Raw genomic sequence first — 22,699 nt, forward strand, 5'->3', positions numbered from 1 at the left:
AAGAGTAGGGTGCAGCTGGGAAATGCACATAATAGAACTGCCCATTCAGCTTTGAAGCTGGATGCACGTGGGACAGGAGGAGATGGAAGAAAATAGCACAAACTTACAAGAAACAAACCTACTCTATATTAGTAATAGTCATGCAGATATTGTGCTTTGTAAAACACTGTCAACATTGAATAAGCCTTCAATTACATAGTTCCCAAATATCCAATTGGTGCTAAAATATTACAGTTATACTGATCATGGTGTACAAAACAGGAGCTCCTTTTCTAAAAGCACTCCAAATCAGAATCAACATGGTCCTATGACAACATAGCTAAAGCTGCCTCTTGGGAGAAGACCATAGCTACTGACCAAGCTCCTTAAAGGGGTCTTCCCACAAACAAAATTTCATTTTAATCCATGGCTGTGCCTGACCTTGTATGGAACATGGTCTGATCATACCACAGCTCCTGGGCAGGGTGGGGGAGAAAAAGACAATACAGATATTACAGCAGGGGATCACAAAGGATTCATTTTGTGAAGTAAAACATTGCTTAAAAACAGGTCGTGAAATGTTTTACCTCACAAAATGAATCCTCTGTGATCCCCTGCTGTCATATCAGTATGGTCTTTTACTTCCTCCCCTGCCCAGGAGCTGTGGTATGATCCGTACACAGTCAGACACAGCCATGGATTAAAATTAAATTTTGTTTGTGGGAAAACCCCTTTAAGTCTTAAAGGGCATTTATACTTTCAAGAAAATTTTCAGAATAAGTAATCATGTGTCCAACCAGGAATAACACGATTTCTTGCCATTATATGACTTGTATCCTGCATTTCACCAGTTTTCCCCTTTGCAGTCTCTCTCACTCAATTATCAATTTACTCTGAGCTGGTGGGAGGAGACTAGTGGCTATGATCTCTCCCACGCAATCCTGAGTTGTATGGATGTGAATCAAGCTGAGGAGTGAGGCAAAATACTTGTTAGAAAGCTCAGCACGATCTTTCGGTGTCTCCCTCTGCTTTTCATTCTACCTTCATTCATAATGTATGTAAAGCACTGCGGAATATGTTAGCGCTATATAAAAATAAAGATTATTATTACCTTCGCACCTTCCCTCTAGAAAGAGACATTATCGGACACCTCACAGTGCTGGCAAGTCATTCTTGTGTTGAAGACGACAGATTTGAGCGTTTTTTCCCCCACCTTTGTGCTAATAGAGTCCCTTTAACCGTGTAGGACTAAACTGCAATCCCAAGCTCATCCACTATAGTGCCTAGTAAACGGTGAAAGGGATGTGCTACAACATGGCCATTTTATTAGCCAATTTTAAAAATATTACAGAACGCCCTTTAATGTACTTTTTCAAGGACACAAATCACTCCAATGTTTACACAAGTCTTGTAAAACGTACCTACAAGATCATCGCTGAGAAACGCCAAGCCGTCCACAATGTGGAAATCTGAATCTTTGGATTCCTTATTGTATATGGGGAAATTAAACTCTACTTCATACGAGCTGTGTAAAATAAAATGATGACACAAGAGTTAAACTGAATTATTACACATTGACTTTTTTCCCTTTTCTAAAACATTTTACTATGGCAATTCTATAAGCATCTATTTAAGTGGCTATTCATACTGCGATTTGTGGTGACTATGGGAATCCCTGTAAACAGGCTTCAGACATGACCCTGATGGAGCCATTGAGTTAAATAAGTCAAGGAGTCTAGTATGAAAAAGCCACATTGCCCTGCCAGTCTGAAGGAACACGGACACTACCGGAAAAGTGGCAAGGAGAGTCCACACAGAATCGGGTCCATAGGGCACCAACAGTGTCCATGGTGCAACAGATAAGTTGCTGATGTGAACAGAATGAACAATGGGAACGCCAACTTAACTGATATATTTATTTATAAACCTAGACAATGTTTGCTAAAACATTTTTGGAACAGAAAAACAGAATTATTACCGTTTTCCTTGTTGCTTGTTTAGGGTTATGTCCCAAACAAAGCAACCATCTTCACACGCAGCCATCAGGTGCTGATCTGGGCTCGCTGGGACTGGACTCAGACGCAGGGGCGTAGACGTAGTATCCAGGGTGAGCAACTGGCTGAAAACCAGAGGAAGGTAAAATGAGACGTCAAACAAAGTAGATGCCTTCAGCTTAGAACTCTGGGATTGGTAAATGGATCATCCCATATACGTGTTAGGTATTTAACTCAACAGTTCTTACATAATGTAGCCATACATAAATAGCCTTAGTGTATATACTCCATACCTGGCTCTAAAGTTGTATTCGTGATCAGGAACACCTATGTCCCATAATATTATTCTCTTGTCATAAGATCCAGCTAATGAGAGAGAAAAAAATATATGAATATAACAAATAGATCAATGTTTACAGCATGGAAGATATCCGTCTGTCCTGAGCAGAGAAATCATATTCAGGGCTGCGGCGGGAGAGATAATGTGCAGACTAGTGCCGGGGAGTGTGTTACTTTATTAGAGGCTTTCCCTGCGCCTCGGCAGCACTTAGTGTCCACGTCTGTCACCCTGATCTCTGCTGTAATCAGAGCTGGAAAAGTCACAGACACTAAAGTGCAGCAGAGAAGCAGGGAAAACTCTGATAAAGCACTACTGATGATGGTGATGGGCAGTAAAGCAGCAAGGAAAACTCTTCTAATGAAGTAAAGCCATGTCCAAAGCAGCAGAGGATACATTACCTTTACAGTCTTCTCTGCGCTAAGCAATGAAAGATCGCAAATTATCAAAAGATCTTGCAGCTTAGCGAAAAATAATATACAGGCTGCTGCCCGGGACACCACTTTGCTTCACTAGGCCTCTTGCCACTGCACTAGTCCTCATCATCATAAGTACCTTATTAGAAATAAGTACTTTATCGGACTTATCCCTGCCGCTCCATAGCTTCAGTCTCCACACAATTACAGATTTCAAGTTTTAAATAAGTTGCTTTTTTGTCAATTTTTATTTTTTAAAGTTCAACCAAAAGGGGGAAGGTCTCCTATACACTCCCCCGTCACCACCACTACTACTGGCTGTATACTTACTGAATAGGAAGGTGTCCTGTGCGGGGCTGAAACACATGATGGAGATGGCCTTTTTATGCGCTTTTATCTCACCATAGCATAATCCAACTTTAGGCTCCATTAGTTTTATAACACCAAATCTCCCACCAGCTGCTAGAACATTAATTCTTCTTTTCTGTCCTTCGTTACAGATCATTGTCAGAGTTGTCCATGCCAAAGCGAAGAACTCCTACATTTTATAAAGAAAATAAGATACTGCCCAATAAACTAAGGGTTTAAAATGATTGTGACACATGTTTTCTACCTCAGTAAACCGCTCAAAATACCTCTGACCCTCATTGATAGTAAGAGAAGTGTCACTAGAACATCTCAAAAATATTCCTCCACATTATAAGAAAAAAAAAAAAAAGGCTGAGATCTCAATCTGCGCATGCCTCCAGCCGCCATTTTCCCAAAATCGGTTGAAGTGAAAAGGATGGGAAGTGCGGGAACTCCTGACATTTTCTGAATGCCCGGAGCCCGCTGCAGCCTCGCACAGCAGAACACCCCCTCCTCCCAGCCCAGGGCCCGCAGCATTGCCCCACTCCTGCCGCCGCCAGAAACGACCCTGCCTCCTAGGACCCTGCTCCACCGCAGCTGCACCCCCTGTAAGCTACATTCGGATTGTAAGACGCACCACTATTTTCCCAGCAAATTTGAGGGGAAAAAAAAAAAAAAGAGTACGTCTCATAATCCGAAAAATACAGTATGTGGGCAGTGCTAAGGGAAATGGGATTTAAGAGTAAATTTAACAAATGGGTAATGCTACAATACAAGACCCCGACAGCTAGAATAAGAACTAACGGGGATATGTCAGAGTTTTGATCTTTGCAGGGGAACAAGGCAAGGCTGTCCTCTACCGCCCCTGCTTTTCACTTTTACAATAGAACCTTTGGCCTATATCATTAGGCAACACCCAGGTATTTAGGGCTTTAAGTATGGTGGCAAAGAGGAACGGATCACCCTGTATGCAGTTTTTTTTGTTGTTATTTGTTAATAACATGAATATCGCCATCACTAATAATGGATACCTCTTCTAAATTTGGGGTCTTTTCTGGCCTAAATATTAATTGATTGAAGCCGGCTTTGCTCCTCTTGGATAATAATGTACATTTTAGACCAAATGAATCTTTAGGAATCCTGGTGGTGCAAAAGTTCAAATACCTAGGCAATTATGTTACCAGTGAAGATGATCACTATATCCCTTTAAACTTGAATCCCCTGGTAGAGCAAACCTCATTAAAATGTGCCTCATTCCTTCTGTACTCTATGCCCTTCATAATTCTCCCATTTGGATCCTAAAGCACTGGTTTAAAAAAATGTGTAATATCTTACAGGACCTGGCATGGAAAAAGGCACCCCTAGAATAAAGCTGGAAAAGTTACACAGTTACCCAAAGATCAGGGCAGTTTAGCCTTTCCTAATGAATGGGGGCATTTTCTAGCCTCTTACCTACAATGTTTCAGGGGGTGGGCACTGGAGAAGACTATGGGTGCAGGGGCTGCGGTACTTAAATAGCTAGGGGTTAGGGGATATTTTGGAACTCCTGGAGTCAAATATACGCAAAGCTAAATCCAGTAAGGCCCTAACCCTGATACACAAGGTGTAAAACGCTGTAAGGTATGGGGGCCTATTCTAAATATACTCCCATATGGAAAAAAGCCAGGCTTGAGGAAGCTCTGTCATCTGGAAGGGTTCAATGAACGGAGGAAATAAGGGCTGATATATTTATATCAGTTATATTTGGACGGACACTTCTGTATGTTTGATCACCTAAGACAGGCGATCCAGTGACGAAACTCTGACTTCTACAAATATCTGCAGTTAAGGCACGCTATAAGGGCCCAGGAAAGCATATCCGATCTTACTATTTCTTCCAACACGCTTCTGGACTATGTTCTACAAGCGAAAGCAACTAGAGGCCTGATTTCTTTAATGTTCAAATCTTTGCTATCCACTATTTTAGGGGATCCTATGGCTTTGATCAGGTCTACATGGGAAAGGGATATAGGGCACATTTCCTCGGAAGGATGGGTAGGTAGGTATTTTGGAATCCCCTGGAAAGGTGTCTATTAATGTGGCTCAGAGAAGAACCCAATTATTTCTTATCCATAGAGCATAAAGGACTCCCAAAATTATGCTAAAAATGAACTTCAGATTGGATGGCCAGTGTCCAACATGTAGTGAAGAAAAGGCAGATTTAGTCTATATGTTCTGGTCATGTTCCAGACTTGGGGAATTATGGGACAACGTGTTTAGGCTGGTCAGTGAGATATAACATTCAACGGCCTCTGAATGCCAAATCTTGTGTTTTAGGGTGTTTGGGAGATATTGGAGCCTCTCCCCCATTACAACTGGCCATAAAAAAATTCTATACCATACAAGAAATTGCTAAACATTGGCAGTCCAACACTCCACCCACAATAGAGGACATGGTCCAGTGCCTAAATACTGCTACTCTAATGGAGAAAAAACGTTTACATTAAGAAGGGGGGCCAGAGCGAAATTCAGGAAGCAGTGGGGAGACTGGATGAGATGCCCAGCAGTGGTATCTGAAGCATTTACTAGGGATATTAATCTGTTTATTCTCGGATAATCCTTGTACCACCGGAGACAATCTCTATTCTTAAACACTGAAAAATTAAAATAGGTCCTTACTTATATGAACTTGTGTTGGTTTGCATTGCAACAAGGGTGAAGGGTTGTTGTGGTGAGAATAAGCAGGTTGGGGGAAAGGGTTGTTTTCATTTATAGCCAAGATCTGAAGGAAATGCTTTTTTCATATGCTGTATACTAATGTGTCTTTTTACTTTTTTGTGGACATCACTGTACTCATATGATTAGGTACTTTCTATATTGCTGTGTTTATACCTCAAACTCTTATTTTTTATTAAATAAAAAAGAGGGCACACCTACCTCTCCGGGAACTTTATACTTTTTCAGAACTTTCCCAGTCTCGCAATCAATTACACAGACCGATCCTCCACCACAACTGGCAATAACTGAAAAAGAAAGCATTCATCAGCATATCTTATAGCGCCACCTATGGATCAACAACACTGGAGGATATCAACTGGGTTTTCCCAGAATCAAAATGTATTAGTTATCTATAGAAGCATGAGAACAAGGGTGGTCCTGTCTTTCCAGGTGGATGGAGTGGTGGGCACATTTTCAAAGTCTATGAGACTGACATTATAGCCCAGTACATTATTTTTTCTAATCTTATATATTCTATACATGATTATAAGGGGTAGCCATGTTTTCCTACTTTGCTGTAAATGACATGTCTGAACTGCTGCTAACAACATAAGTAACTGCAGTTGACTTCCATAAAGGAGTGTTTTGGTCACGATCTGTAACCTGTGCAGAGGTCATTGTGCAGAGAGGACAACATGGGCTGGTCATAACAGTATGATCTTACAAAAGAGGCGTTAACTCTTTAATTTTTTCTGACAATACCTTCATTACAAAGGGAATATTCTGGCAGAATTTGACCTATTGATTAACCTCATCAATGTTTAAAAAAAAAAGAAGAAAGAAAAGAACACAATATATCATGGCTTTAAATGCTTGCTGCAGCTACAGTGATAAGACCAGAGCTCAGCACGCTGGGTTCAGCCTTCTGGGCTCAATCTTGGCCCAGTCTGTAACTCCTCTCCTTCTCCATGTACAGCCTCCAGTCACCACAGGGATGGATACAGAAGCTTTTCTTCATGTTATCACCCTCAGGCTATATACAGTGCCTACAAGTAGTATTCAACCCCCTTCAGATTTAGCTGGTTTGATAAGATGCAAATAAGTTAGAGCCTTCAAACTGCAAACGAGAGTAGGTTTTATGAACAGAAGCATAAATCTTACAAACCAAAAAGTTATGTTGCTCAGTTGAATTTTATTAAATTTTAAACATAAAAGTGTGGGTCAATTATTATACAACCCCTATGTTTAATATTTTGTGGAATAACCCTTGTTTGCAATTACAGCTAATAATCGTCTTTTATAAGACCTGATCAGGCCGGCACAGGTCTGTGGAGTTATCTTGGCCCACTCCTCCATGCAGATCTTCTCCAAGTTATCTAAGTTCTTTGGGTGTCTCATGTGGACTTTATTCTTGAGCTCCTTCCACAAGTTTTCAATTGGGTTAAGGTCAGGAGACTGACTAGGCCACTCCAACACCTTGACTTTTTCCCTCTTGAACCAGGCCTTGGTTTTCTTGGCTGTGTGCTTTGGGTCGTTGTCTTGTTGGAAGATGAAACTACGACCCATCTTAAGATCCTTGATGGAGGAGCGGAGGTTCTTGGCCAAAATCTCCAGGTAGGCCGTGCTATCCATCTTCCCATGGATGCGGACCAGATGGCCAGGTCCCTTGGCAGAGAAACAGCCCCACAGCATGATGCTGCCACCACCATGCTTGACTGTAGGGATGGTATTCTTGGGGTCGTATGCAGTGCCATCCAGTCTCCAAACGTCACGTGTGTGGTTGGCACCAAAGATCTCGATCTTGGTCTCATCAGACCATAGAACCTTGAACCAGTCTGTCTCAGAGTCCTCCAAGTGATCATGAGCAAACTGTAGACGAGCCTTGACATGAGGCTTTGAAAGTAAAGGTTCCTTACGGGCTCGTCTGGAACGGAGACCATTGCGGTGGAGTACGTTACTTATGGTATTGACTGAAACCAATGTCCCCACTGCCATGAGATCTTCCCGGAGCGCCTTCCTTGTTGTCCTTGGGTTAGCCTTGACTCTTCGGACAAGCCTGGCCTCGGCACGGGAGGACACTTTCAAAGGCTGTCCTGGCCGTGGAAGGCTAACAGTAGTTCCATAAGCCTTCCACTTACGGATGATGCTCCCAACAGTGGAGACAGGTAGGCCCAACTCCTTGGAAAGGGTTTTGTACCCCTTGCCAGCCTTGTGACCCTCCACGATCTTGTCTCTGATGGCCTTGGAATGCTCCTTTGTCTTTCCCATGTTGACCATGTCTGAGTGCTGTTCACAAGTTTGGGGAGGGTCTTAAATAGTCAGAAAAGGCTGGCAAAAGAGATCTTTAATCCACACATGTGAAGCTCATTATTCTTGGTGCCTGAACTACTTCTTAATACTTTTGGGGGACCAAACAGAATTCTTGTGGTTTGAGGGGTTGAATAATAAATGACACTCTGAATTAACTTTTACCGTTTTTAAAAAAAAAACAAAAAAAAACCAAAAACAAAATTCGCTGCAGTGCATTTCCCACTTCCAGGCTGATCTACAGTACAAATGTCACAATGCCAAGTTAATTCCGCATGTGTCAACCAGCTAAATCTGCAGGGGGTTGAATACTACTTGTAGGCACTGTATGAGCAGTACAAGAGGTGGTGGTCTTTTTTTTCTACAAAATAGCGACAAGCATGAACATGAGTAGCATAAATGAACCCTCTACCTGCAAAACTTTTTTATTTTTCATTTTTATTTATTTTTTAGGAGTTGTTGTGCTTGATTTTCTTTGATACAAAAATTGTATGAATGTAATGAAGTGTAAGATGCTGGATGACATTTCCAAAAAAGGAGATTTTTGTGTACTCACCGTAAAATCTCTTTCTCTTAGCCTCTAATTGGGGGACACAGGACCTTGGGTGTTATGCTGCTGTCCACTAGGAGGCGACACTAAGCTTATCTGAAAAAGATTAAGAGTGGCTCCTCCTCCGCAGTATACACCCCCGGACGGCATCAGCCTGCTCCAGTTTTGTGCAAAAGCAGTAGGAGGAACGTAACATAGATAACATAACCATGCCTATAAGAAGGCAACTATGTAAGAACTCAAAGGAAAACCAATATGAGAACTCAACTTCACCCCGGAACGGGCAAAGGGTGGGTGCTGTGTCCCCCAATTAGAGGCTAAGAGAAAGAGATTTTAAGGTGAGTACACAAAAATCTCCTTTACTCTGTTGCCTCATTGGGGGACACAGGACCTTGGGACGTCCCAAAGCAGTCCCTGGGTGGGAAGCAATGGACAAATATTGTGTAGACGGGTCCCTACAATTGGGGCACCGCCGCCTGCAGAACACGTCTGCCCAGGCTCGCATCTGCTGAGGACTGGGTATGAATGTTGTAGTGTTTTGTAAACGTGTGTAGGCTAGTCCAGGTGGCTGCCTTACACACTTGTTGTGCCGAAGCCTGGTGCCGAATGGCCCAGGAGGCCCCTACCGCACGTGTAGAATGTGCCGTAATACCTGCTGGAATAGGCGAATTTTTGAGGCGGTAGGCCTCTTGTATGGTGGATTTGATCCACCTGGCAAGGGTAGCTTTCCGGTAGACTTCCGGAAGGGCGCAGTCCTAGACACATAGATACGCAGTGCCCTGACAAGGTCAAGCGTATGCAAAGCCTTTTCCACTCTATGAACCGGGACCGGACAGAGGGATGGCAGTGAAATTTCTTCATTGAGATGAAAGCTGGACACAACCTTCGGAAGGAAGGATGGAACCGTACGGAGGACTACCTTGTCCTGGAAAAAAATCAGGAAGGGCTGTCTGCAGGAGAGTGCTGTGAGTTCAGACACCCTGCGTAGAGAGGTGATTGCCACGAGGAAAACCACTTTCTGGGATAGAAGACGGAGTGGGACTTCCCTAAGGGGTTCTAAGGATGTTTCCTGTAATGCTGTCAGCACCAGGTTGAGGTCCACGCTTCTAGAGGTCGTCTGTAGGGGGGAACCAATCGGGAAACCCCCTGGAGAAATGTTCTTACTTGCGGTTTATGAGCAATGCACTTTTGAAAAAGCACAGAAAGAGCTGACACCTGGCTCTTAAGGGAGGCCAGGGATAGTCTGGCTTCCAGACCCGATTGGAGAAAACTGAGTACCCTGGGAAGGGAATAAGGGAGTGGGGTCTGGTTACGAGATTCGCACCAGGTAAAGAAAGTTTTCCAGGTACGGTAGTAAATCTTGGCAGAGGTTGGTTTTCGTGCTCTGATCATGGTTTTAATGACGTCTGGCGAAAAACCTGCCTGGGTTAGAACCCAGGTCTCAATGGCCACGCCGTCAAATTGAGGGCCTCTAAGTTCTGGTGGTAGAACGGGTCTTGTGACAGAAGATCCAGGAGGTTGGGAAGACGCCAGGGAACGTCTGCTGTGAGTCGTACGATGTCGGCGTACCATGTACGCCTGGGCCAGTCCGGTGCGATTAGGATGGTTGGAACTCCCTCCTGTTTGATCTTTCTCACCACTCTGGAAATCAGGGGGAGAGGTGGAAAAATGTACAGGAGCTGGAACTGGGTCCAGTCCTGAACCAGGGCGTCCGCCGCTAGCGCTCTCGGGTCGCGTGTTCTGGCCATGAAGTTGGAGACTTTGGCATTGAGGTGAGACGCCATTAGGTCCACGTCCGGAGTGCCCCAACGATGGCAGATCTGTTGGAAGATTTCGGGATGGAGAGCCCACTCTCCCGAGTCTATTCCTTGTCGGCTGAGAACGTCTGCTTCCCAGTTGTCTACACCCGGAATGTGGACCGCATAGATAATGGAGCTCGTTTTCTCCGCCCAGTGAAGGATGCGTGTCACCTCTCGCATTGCTCTGGCACTGCGGGTTCCCCCTTGATGATTGACATATGCCACGGCTGTGGTATTGTCCGATTGTGCTCTGATGTGAGAGGCTGCCAGTAAGTGATGGAAGGCTCTCAACGCCAGGAGGATGGCACGAATCTCCAGGAAGTTGATGGGCAAGGTTGCTTCCGCTGGGGACCACTTGCCCTGTGCTCTGTGGTGTAGGTGTACTGCACCCCAACCCGACAGGCTTGCGTCGGTGGTCAGGACCTTCCATTGACCTGGGAGAAAAGATTTCCCTTTTGTTAGAGAGGTCCGGTTGAGCCACCAGTGAAGGGACTTCCTGGTTGACGACGTCAGCTGGAACTTCCTGTCGAGAGAAGAAGGGTTCCTGTCCCATGACTTGAGAATATCTAGTTGGAAAGGCCTGAGGTGAAGCTGGGCAAATGGAACCGCTTCTATTGCCGCCACCATCCTGCCAAGGACTCTCATGGCAAACTGGAGAGATCGAGGGGGTTTGCTGAGAAGGGTGCGAACTCCTAGACGGAGAGGCAGTGCCTTGTCTTTGGGGAGAAGCACTAGGCCCTTGGAGGTATTGAATAGCATTCCCAGGAATGTCAGAGACTGGTTTGGGGTTGGTGATGACTTTGTAGGTTGACTAACCAACCCAGGTGACTCAGGGTGTCGATTGTGATTGAGACACTGAGCTCGCAGTCCTTGAAGGTAGAAGCCTTGACGAGAAGATCGTCCAGGTATGGAAAGACTACTATGCCTCTGGAGTGTAGAACGTGCATGGTGGCTGCCATGACTTTGGTAAACACTCTGGGAGCCGTGGCGAGTCCGAACGGGAGAGCCACGAACTGGTAGTGGTCCTGGTCGATTGCGAACCTGAGAAATCTCTGATGGGCAGGTGCAATCGGTATATGCAGGTATGCATCTTGTATGTCTATGGAGGCGAGATATTCTCCTTTTTCCATGGATGCAATGATTGACCGGAGGGACTCCATACAGAAGTGACGTACTCGTACATATTTGTTGAGTTGTTTTAGGTCTAGTATGGGGCGTACCCCTCCTCCTTTCTTGGGGACTACGAAAAGATTGGAGCGGAACCCCTGGAAGCGCTCGGCTGCGGGGACAGGTATTATGACTCGTGCTTGAAGAAGCGATGAGACCGCTTGGTGGAAGGCGCGAACTTTTACTGGCGATTTTGGGGGAACAGATATAAGGAGTCTGTTTGGTGGGTTGGAAGTGAACTCTATTTTGTATCCTGAAGACACTAATTCCCTGACCCACCTTTCTTCTGTAATAGGTAGCCAGACTTGATGAAAGAATAAAAGTCGGCCTCCTACAGGTGGGGTGTCTTCCTGAGTCCGTAAGTCATGATGAGGAGAAATTCTTAGATTTTCCTCCTTTTGATTTTGAGTGGCCAGCCTTTGACTGCCAGGATTTGTCCGATTTTTGTGTTGGCCTCGAGTCTTCCCTGCGTGTGAAGCGGCTGTTATTTTGTGGTGGCCGTGAAACGGACCAGCCGGAAGAGTTCCGAAAGGATCGGAAGCGAGCTTGGTTACGCTTGTTATAATTGTGCTTGGGTTTCAGTTGGGGAAGAGAGGTACTCTTACCGCCGGTGGCATTGGATATCATCGTGTCCAAGCTTTCACCGAAAAGTCGACCGCTGAGGTATGGAAGGTGCGTGAGGGACTTCTTTGAGGCTGTGTCCGCTTTCCATTCACGCAGCCAAAGGATACGCCGAATTGTGATGGCGTGTGATATTGCCCCCGCTGCACCCCTTGCAGAATCCAGAGCTGCATGAAGTATGTAATCTGCCACAACTGCTATCTGAACTGCTTGGTCCGACAGTTCAGGGGCAGAAGCTTGGAGGCCAGTTTGTAAATTCTTTGCCCAAGCCAGTATGGCCTTGGCTGCCCAGACTGAAGCGAACGCGGGGGCTAGAGAGGCCCCTGTGGTTTCGCAGATTGTGCGAGCCATACTTTCGACCTGCCGGTCTGCTGCATCCCTAAGGGTTGAGCTATCTGGCAGTGAAAGAAGTGTCTGTGCAGCCAGCCTGGAGACTGGGGGGTCCACTGCTGGTGGGTCTGTCCATTCTTTGGTGGTTTCCTTTGGAAAGGGGTAACGGGCCTCCAGAAACTTGCGATTGGTAAGCTTCTTGTGAGGCTGTGAGAATAGATTTAAATTCTGGATGATCCAAGAAAACCTTAGGTGGTTTCAGAGCTCCTTCAAATGAAATCTTATTTTGTGGTGCGTCCGGGATCGGATTAGAGATGTCCAGCACCCGACACGAGATTATGTCCTCAACTAGCGCTGCATTGCTAGGTGGGATTGGAGTTAGGGATCCATCAGTTTCCTTGTCAGAGTCAGAATGGCAGATGCCTTCTGACTCCTGTGCATCACTAAGGTGTCTCCTAGGTGACCCAGAATGGGGGATTTCTCTGGACGGAGATTGGTGCGGAGAAATACAATGTCTGTCCCTGGTAGGGGACTGTGTAGATGACCTGGGACTACGGTATCTCTCCCTAGACCGGGATGACCGTGTGCTATGGGATGACGCAGATGAGCGTGACCTGTGGGTGCGCTTGCGTCCTGACCTTGACATGGATGTACCTGGGCCAGTATGTGACTGAGTCAGGCTTTCCCTTTGTTGGGTAGCATTCATAGTCGAGGTATGGCTTTGCAGAGCCTGAAGTAATTTGGAGGTCATGTTATCTATGGACTGTGTCATATTGTGACATTTGAGTGACCCATTCCGGCGTAGCATTAGACACTGAAGGGTTGGTAGGGGCTACTTGGGACTCTGGCACAGTAGTCTGAGTACAATCCTTGCAATGCGGATATGTGCTGCCGCTGGGAAGAGCATTACTGCAGGCTGTACAGAAAGCGTAAAAGCAGTCCTGCTTGGTTTTCTTAGACTTTGAGCCCGGCATAGTGCACCTGGAGTGGCTATGCAGGGGGCTATCTGTGCAGAGGAGGATACAGAGTAATAAAATTCACAGCTGAGGTAACTCAGACTGTGAACTTACCCCACCAATGTGCCCATGTGAACAGCGCTGAAAGAGCCTGGTCCTGTGCCTCCCCGGAGACTTGGCTGGCCTGTATGCGTCCTGCAGCTTATGATGGCCGCCGTAGCTCTTCTCCTGCTTGCAGAGATGAAGGAGAAGGGGGGCGGAACGCTGCAAGGGCGGCAGTTGCTATGGAGATGCGCGCCCTGCAGCGTAGATCCGCCCCGTCTGATACCGCAGTGAGTCAAAATCGTCATCCGGGGGGGTGGCGGAAAATGGGCGGCGGCTTCGGCTAGGCCGAAGCCGCGGTGTAAGTTTATTTTCTATGCCCAAAAGGGCTCCAGGCAAGCGCGGTAGTCCGGGAAGGGGGGGGGGGGGGGGGGGGTCGGGTCGGATCAGAACCGGACCCCCCCGGATTGAAAGGCAGAATGGCGGTGGGGACATAAGTGGAAGGGAGTCTCTGAAAAGAGTCCCCCTTAGGTGCTTAAGATGAAAAGCTGCCGCAGGTGCAGAGCCTGTGAAGGCCTGTGCCTGTGTGTGCCATGGCTGCCTGCACTCCCCCCGGCTCCTACAGGGTCCCACAGACAGACTGGGGCTCCTGTATTGCTGCTGGTCCTCGGCTGCGGTGTGCTGGCTGGTGAGAGCTGCAGATGCTGCCGTCCAGGCCCTACCTGATGGTGTCTCAACCTAATACCCCCAGGGGGGGATTAGGGAGGGTGCCGCTGTCACCTGTCAGGGGGCTTTGTCCTCGCCTCAACTTCGGACCAAGACCGAGGGAATTGGGGAAGAGGGGGGTTCTCAACTTCGAGCCTGACCAGAGGGGCCGGAGAAGGAGCAGAATGGTGGCTACGCCATCTCAACTTCAACTGTGCACCCCATAGTAGGGGGCAGAGGAAGGAGCCATGCCGGGGGTCTCTTAAGAGACCCTCTTTTCTTCATCTGTAATCCCGTGGTGAAGCGAGGGACGAGTGAAGGTCTGAGGTGTGCCTCCTTGCGACACTAAGCGAAAACTGGAGTAGGCTGATGCCGTCCGGGGGTGTATACTGCAGAGGAGGAGCCACGCTTAATCTTTTTCAGATAAGCATAGTGTCGCCTCCTAGTGGACAGCACCATAACACCCAAGGTCCTGTGTCCCCCAATGAGGCGACAAAGTAATAACAGGTCTCTTTTTTTTTTTTTCAATTCATAAATGTTGGCATAATTGGGTTATTAGATTGTTTGTATGTATAATTAAGTGTTAAAATGGTCATGGCAGGTGAAGAGTTTAAATTAAAATTTTCTGTTAACACAGGGTTACATCATGGACTGTAGATGATGGCTCCATCTCATCTCCTACCCCTCCCTGGGTTACGATCTCTGCACAGGCCATAGAGCATGCTTCATAGTTGTCAATGAGTCATTACCACACCCATTAGGCACGGCTCAAAAAAAGATGCCTGCACCCATAATTATGTATAGAAAATAATGAAATATATAAGTCAGGAAATGAAGACATGAGAAAAAAAAAAAAAAGGACATGGTTCGGCATCTGTTTTTCGTTAATAAGATATGAAGATCTAGGTGACATAAATGAGTTCAAGTCTCCAGGTCCAGATGAATTACACCCCAGAGTACTGAAGGAGATCGTAGAAGAAATTTTAGAACCACTCTCCATAATCTTTGAAAATTCTTGGAGAACAGGAGAAGTCCCAGAAGACTGGAGAAGAGCAAATGTTGTTCCTATCTTCAAAAAGGGGAAGAAGGTGGACCCAGGGAACTATAGGCCGGTGAGTCTGACTTCTATACCAGGAAAGATCTTTGAAAAAATTATTAAACAACATGTATGTAAGTACATGGATAAGAATGAAGTGATTAACCAGAGTCAGCATGGGTTTGTAACTAACAAGTCATGTCAGACTAACTTAATTTCCTTCTATGACAGAATCACTGACTGGGTGGATCAGGGAAATGCTGTAGATATAGTATATCTTGACTTCAGCAAAGCATTTGACAAAGTATCTCACACCATCCTTATTGAAAAAATGACCAAGTATGCAATGGACCAGGCAACTGTTAGGTGGATTCATAACTGGCTTAGTGATCGGACTCAAAGGGTGGTTGTAAATGGCTTCACATCCAGCTGGATGAATGTCTCAAGTGGGGTACCACAGGGCTCCGTCCTGGGACCTGTATTGTTCAACATCTTTATCAATGATTTAGATGAAGGAATTGAGGGTAAACTGATTAAATTTGCTGATGACACAAAGCTAGGAGGGATAGCTAATACTAGAGAAGAGAGAGAGAGGATTCAAAAAGACCTAAATAAACTGGAGCAGTGGGCAGCAACCAACAGAATGGTTTTTAACAGGGAAAAATGCAAAGTACTACATCTGGGCAATAAAAATGAAAAAAGCATATACAGAATGGGAGGAATAGAGCTAAGCAACAGTACATGTGAAAAAGACTTAGGTATACTAATAGATCATAGACTGAACATGAGTCAACAGTGTGATGCAGCAGCAAAAAAGGCAAATACAATTCTGGGATGTATTAACAGAAGCATACAGTCTAGATCACGTGAAGTCATTATCGGTCTTTACTCCTCTTTGGTCAGACCTCATCTGGAATACTGTGTACAGTTTTGGGCACCACATTTTAAAAAAGACATAGACAAACTGGAGCAAGTTCAGAGAAGAGCGACCAGAATGGTGACTGGTCTGCAAACCATGTCCTATGAGGAACGGTTGCAGGATTTGGGAATGTTTAGCTTGCAAAAAAGAAGACTGAGAGGAGACTTAATAGCTGTCTACAAATATGTCAAGGGCTGTCATATTGTAGAAGGATCATCTTTATTCTCATTTGCACAAGGAAAGACTAGAAGCAATGGGATGAAACTAAATGGGAGGAGACACAGATTAGATATTAGAAAAAACTTTTTGACAGTTAGGGTGATTAATGAGTGGAACAGGCTGCCACAAGAGGTGGTGAGTTCCCCTTCAATGGACGTCTTCAAACAGAGGCTGGACAGACATCTGTCTGAGATGATCTAGTGAATCCTGCTTTGAGCAGGGGGTTGGACCAGATGACTCAGGAGGTCCCTTCCAACTCTACCATTCTATGATTCCATGATGTGATACATTTTCTTTTAAAGTTATATTTTCTCACCTTTGCTTGAAGAAGAATCATCCAGATTAGGTTCAAAGGCACAAGACCATAACTGAGTGCAGAAATCATCACTTGTGTTATTTTTGCTGTGAGACTGAAGAAAATGGAGGGGTTCCAAATAAAATTGTTTCTAAAGTAAAAGGAAAAAAAAAAAGAAGTTAATATCTGTCAAATTTAGTTTCAGGGGGGATTTTCTTTTTAAATTTAATATAAAATTTAAACTCACTTTCTTGCTGGTGGCCTTTTCTTTCCCACTAGTCACCGTTCGGCCCACTGTTGGTTTGGATGCTATGCTCCTTGAAGACACTTTTGTAGGTGTCAATAATCCCCGTGTGGCTTGTGCCTTAACAGGTGTACTATACATTTTACAAGAGACGGAAGTCGATTTGAGTGGGCTTTCTTGTAATTTGCTTGAGCTCTTCGGTGACAGTACAATAGTAAGCACTTCACTTGACCGAAGTCTTTTAGTTGGAGATGTCACCTCACAATCAGTCCCAGCATTGGACAAGAGTCTCTTTGATGGAGTTCTTGCTACGTAATTGGTTTCTGCATTTGATCTGAGCCTCTTAGATGGAGATCGGACCCCAGAATCACTGTCTGTGTTTTGCTTCTTACTAGGTGTTACCGAAGCCTGTAGAAGAGAGAGTAAATTGGGCTTGCCTCGGAGAGTCTATAAATTTGTATATGATGACCAGGTAAATTATATATACATTTTTCTAAATGAATAAACATCAGCCTCCCCTGTGCCCAATGGGAGTGGGGTGGGGAGAAAAAAACAAAACAAAAAAAAACAGCCCCTTGTGCCTGAGGAGTAGTAGCCATGAGGGCGTTTATTTTTCCCATTTTTTTTTTGTTCTGCCAGTTCTACAACCTTCCTGGATAGATGTAAAGAGAATAATTAGGCTCGTTACTAGACATGAAGCAGAGATGGGTCCAGAATTGTTCCTCCTTCAGCTTTAGGAGACTCCTGCCCCCATCTACAAATGTTCTCTCAAGATTCCTAGCAATGGCTGCCCATGCTTGCAACCCTTTACTATGGAAAAAGACAAATCCGCCAGGCTTGTCTCTCTGGATTGCTAAAGTTAATGATCTAATGTACAAGGAGGATCTAACGGCTTCTTTTTATGATAGAATACTTAAAAAAAAATACTTGCTAGTACTGGAAAGAATTCCAACTGTCTAGGGACAAATGGAGAACTATCCGTATTGGACTCCTAAAAGGAGCTTGCAAGTCTTATCCAACATTACCACGTTTCCGTAACTCACTAGCTTTGCCCACATCTCTCACCACTCTCCTTTTCTCCCACCTTCTTCTTATGTAATAAATGCATGACTATCTACCTAATCTGAGAGCAGCATAATATAGGGGCAGAGACCCTGATTCCAGTGATGTGTCACTTGCGGTAGTTTTTATAAAATTATCGTTTTACCAGCAGATCAGAGGATTAGTAAACTGTTACCATGTAGCCCAACCATGCCCCACTACTTTCTGCTTATGTACAGCGCACACAGAAAGCTGCCAAGTTGGGGCGGGGTTATACAGAGCTCAGAGAACTGCTAGATCTGCAGCAGATAAAACGGGTTTTTAATCAAAACTGCAGTACCCAGTATAGTAAGTGACACATCACTGGGATCAGGGTCTGTCAGTGCAATATATTCTCACATGGGATAGCAAACATCTATTGACAGAATCCCTTTAAAGCAACTAAAAGCCCTGCTATGAACTTACTAATACAAGTGCTTCTCACTAAATTAGAATATCAAAAAGTTAAATTTCAGTTCTTCAATACAAAAAGTGAAACTCATATTATATAGAGTCATTACAAACTGAGTGATCTATTTCAAGTGTTTTTCTGTTAACCCCTTTACCCCCCAAGGTGGTTTGCACGTTAATGACCAGGCCAATTTTTACAATTCTGACTACTGTCACTTTATGAAGTAATTACTCTGGAATGCTTCAACGGATCCCCCTGATTCTGAGATTGTTTTTTCGTGATATATTGTACTTCATGATTGTAGTAAAATTTCTTCGATATCACTTGCGTTTATTTGTGAAAAAAACAGAAATTTGGCGAAAATTTTGCACTTTTCAAAATTTTAATTTTTATGCCCTTAAATCAGAGAGATATGTCACACAAAATAGTTAATAAATAAAATTTCCCACATCTACTTTACATCAGCACAATTTTGGAACCAAATTTTTTTATTTATTTTTTTATTATTATTAGGGAGCTATAAGGGTTAAAAGTTGACCAGTGATTTCTCATTTTTCCAACAAAATTTACAAAAACATTTTTTTTTAGGGACCACATCACATTTGAAGTGACTTTGAGGGGTCTTTATGACAGAAAATACCAAAAAATGACACCATTCTAAAAACTGCACCCCTCCAGGTGCTCAAAACCACATTCAAGAACTTTATTAACCCTTCAGGTGCTTCACAGGAATTTTTGGAATGTGGAAGAAAAAAATTAACATTTAACTTTTTTCACAAAAATGTTACTTTAGACCTATTTTTTTTTTTTCGCAGGGGTAACAGGAAAAAATGGACCCCAAAATTTGTTGTGCAATTTCCCCTGGGCACGCAGATACCCCATATGTGGGGAAAAGATCCTAGTTACTTACCGGTAACGGGATTTTACAGAGCCCATGACAGCACCACCTAAGAGAGGGTATCCGCCCACCAAGGACAGGAACCTACTGAATAAAAAGGCGGTACCTCTCCTCCGCATCAGTTTTGTTTCAGAGCATGAGAGGGCCTCCGAAGACAGGTTAATACATAACCACCACCTCAACATATGTACTAAACACCTTAAAAAAAGTGCACACCACAGTGATAAAGGGGAGGGAATTAATAGGGTGCTGTCATGGGCTCTGGAAAATCCCGTTACCGGTAAGTAACTAGGATCTTTTCCCCTTCTCCCATGACAGCACCACCTGAGAGATTTATAGAGATCAAATACCAGAGGGAGGGATCACCGCTTGCAACACCCTTCTACCAAAGGACAGATCAGTAGAAGAGGAAAGGTCAAGACGGTAATGTTTGTAAAATGTAGCGGGGGATGACCAAGTTGCCGCCTTACATATAATGTCGATGGGCACATCCGCCTTCTCAGCCCAGGAAGCAGCTACCGCTCTGGTGGAATGGGCCTTCAGGTTCTCAGGAACCGGCAGATTGCTAGAAGAGTAGGCTAAGGTAATAGTATCCCTGACCCATCTAGCTATGGTCCCCCTTGTAACCTTAAGTCCTTTCCTAGCCCCCTGAAAGGATATAAATAAAGCGTCACTCTTTCTCCAGGCTTTTGTCACTTCCAAATACTGGACTAACACCCTCTTAACATCTAAGGTGTGAAGCTTATGTTCCTCAGAATCCCTAGGATTAGGATAGAAGGAAGGGAGAGTGATTACTTGCGTCCTATGGAACTTGGAGGCTACCTTTGGAAGATAGGCCGGGTCTGGTTTTAAGATTACTCTATCCATACATACTTGAGTGAATGGATGGTTAACGGATAGTGCGTGTAAGTCACTGACTCTACGAGCTGATGTCAGGGCCACCAATAGCGCAGTCTTTAAAGTTAAGATTTTTTCTGAAACCTTCTCTAAGGGCTCGAAGGGAGGTTTGGTTAATGCTTCCAGAACTAAATTAAGGTCCCAAGGAGGCATTCTTGGAACAGGAATAGGTCTGGATCTATGACAGGCTTTAATAAATCTAATGATCCATCTATTTGCTGCCAAGTCATAATTATACAGTGCCCCCAGAGCCGATACCTGTACCTTAAGAGTACTGGTGGCTAGCCCCATGTTTAACCCCTTCTGGAGGAATTCTAGTATGGCCTCAATAGGAATCCTCCCTTTGGCAGACTGACCCGAGGTAGACAAGAACTTAGCCCAGGTTCTACCATAGATTCTAGTTGTTATCGGCTTTCTACTTGCTAGAAGGGTAGTAACAAGATCCGGAGAAAACCCCCTTTGCGTCAATAGCGACCTCTCAAAATCCAAGCCGTCAAATGCAGGCCCGCTCTTTGGGGATGACAGACTGGGCCCTGCCTGAGGAGATCCGGGATGTCCAGAAGAACCCATGGATCTGCTTGGGACATTCTCGTCATCCAAGTGAACCATGGTCTCTTGGGCCAGAACGGGGCGATCAATATAACCCTCGCCCGTTCCTCTCGGATCTTCCTCAGGATAGTAGGGATCAGTACTAAAGGGGGAAAGGCATAAGCTAGAGTGAAATCCCACTGAATCTGCAGCGCGTCCACCGCAAACGCCCCCTCTTTTGGATTCAGGGAGCAAAAGGTTTCGGTCTTCCGATTGTGTCTGTTTGCAAACAGATCTATCTGGGGCTGTCCCCACCGATCCACAATCTGCTGAAAAACGGCTGGATTCAACTCCCACTCTCCTTGTTTCAAGATGTGACGACTCAAGAAATCGGCCTTTATGTTCTCTTCCCCTTTTATATGCAGTGCAGAGAGCGTAACCAGCCGACTCTCGGCAAACCTGAAGATCTGATCCGCTATTAACATCAGAGGGAGAGACCTGGTACCCCCCTGATGATTGATGTAGGCGACTGTTGATCTGTTGTCTGACATTATCCTGACGTGAGGACCCTGAAGAACAGAACTGAATTCTTTTAGCGCGTTTCTGGCTGCCAACAGCTCTTTCATGTTGGAAGAGAGACTTGTCTCGCTGTCCGACCAGAGGCCTTGTACAGAACGATCCCTTAGGTGAGCTCCCCAACCTTCCGCACTTGCGTCTGTTGTAATTGTATCCGACACCTGGAAGGTCCAAGGAACCCCCAAAGATAGGTTGACCGGAGAGGTCCACCAGTCCAGGGAGTTGATCACAACATCTGGAAGAGATATTTTCCCATTCAGGCGACCTTTGAGTCGCCTGTCCGCTGCCAGAATCTCCTGTTGAAGACATCTGGAATGGTGCTGGGCCCACTGAACCGCCGGGATGCAAGACGTCATTGTACCGAACAGAGACATTGCACTCCTCAGGGTCATGGTCGGATTGCTGACAACCTGAGATGTTAGGGATCTGATCTTCAGTTTCTTTTCCTCTGGCAGAAGACAGGTTTGGTTTTCTGAGTCCAGAATGAGACCCAGGAAAGACTGAACCCTCTTTGGTTCCAGCCTTGACTTCTCCAGATTTAACAGCCAACCTAGGCGTCTTAGACTGGCCATGACGCCCGCCAGGGCTAGAGCACAGAGTTGACTTGATCTGCCCACTACTAAGAAGTCGTCCAGATAAGGGATGACCAAAATATCTCTTTCCCTCAAGTGCGCTGTGACCTCCAGAATGATTTTTGTGAAGACTCTCGGCGCCATGGAAATGCCAAAGGGAAGAGCTGCGAACTGAAAATGCCTTACGTGCCTGCCGAATTGTACAGCTACTCTTAGAAACTGTTGATGATCTGGCAAAATCGGGACGTGGTAGTAGGCGTCCTTCAGATCGAGGACGCACATAAAACAGTCCGGAAATAACATCTTTATGGACGATTTTATTGTTTCCATCTTGAAAGGCCTGTAGATTAAATGGTCGTTCAGTCTCTTTAAGTTCGCAATGGTCCTGAAGGAGCCGTCCGGCTTCTTTATTAGGAAGAGAGTCGAATAGAATCCTCTTCCTTGCTCGGGTGCAGGTGTTTCCACCAGAACTCCTTTCATGAGCAGAGAGAGAACTTCCTGCTGTAAGGCTATCTGTTCCGCTAAACCTCTGGAGGCTGATATTTTGACAGTGTTCTTGGGCCTGCTTTTGAACTCTAATGTGAGCCCCCTCCTGATTATCCCTAAGATCCAAGAATTGGATGAAATTTCCTTCCAGGCAGGCAGGAAGTGGGACAATCTTCCTCCCACCTGGGGGGAACTGTCACTTAGGGGCTTTCTTATTCTCGGAGGAGGGACCCCCAAACATGAAGCCTCTGCTATACGGCTTTCGGTCTTTCCAGCTATCTTGGTCTCT

At 45.1% G+C, this 22,699-nt stretch overlaps 1 protein-coding gene across 2 annotated transcripts in view; it reads right to left on the reverse strand.

Moving 5' to 3' along the window:
• Window positions 1-22,699, reverse strand: part of LRWD1 (leucine rich repeats and WD repeat domain containing 1) — a 53,746-nt gene that overhangs the window by 10,398 nt on the left and 20,649 nt on the right. For both annotated transcript variants that reach the window (XM_073667754.1, XM_073667755.1), the window contains 7 exons: window positions 16,965-17,369; window positions 16,739-16,868; window positions 5,991-6,076; window positions 3,057-3,264; window positions 2,267-2,339; window positions 1,958-2,098; window positions 1,401-1,504 (listed from right to left, as the gene is read on the reverse strand). In XM_073667754.1, coding sequence (XP_073523855.1) covers window positions 1,401-1,504; window positions 1,958-2,098; window positions 2,267-2,339; window positions 3,057-3,264; window positions 5,991-6,076; window positions 16,739-16,868; window positions 16,965-17,369 — 1,147 coding nt within the window. The remainder of the gene's footprint in view (window positions 1-1,400; window positions 1,505-1,957; window positions 2,099-2,266; window positions 2,340-3,056; window positions 3,265-5,990; window positions 6,077-16,738; window positions 16,869-16,964; window positions 17,370-22,699) is intronic.

Source organism: Phyllobates terribilis, unplaced genomic scaffold, assembly GCF_046119375.1.
Source record: "Phyllobates terribilis strain yellow unplaced genomic scaffold, ASM4611937v1 Scaffold_2__4_contigs__length_985480577, whole genome shotgun sequence".
NCBI classification, from domain to species: domain Eukaryota; kingdom Metazoa; phylum Chordata; class Amphibia; order Anura; family Dendrobatidae; genus Phyllobates; species Phyllobates terribilis.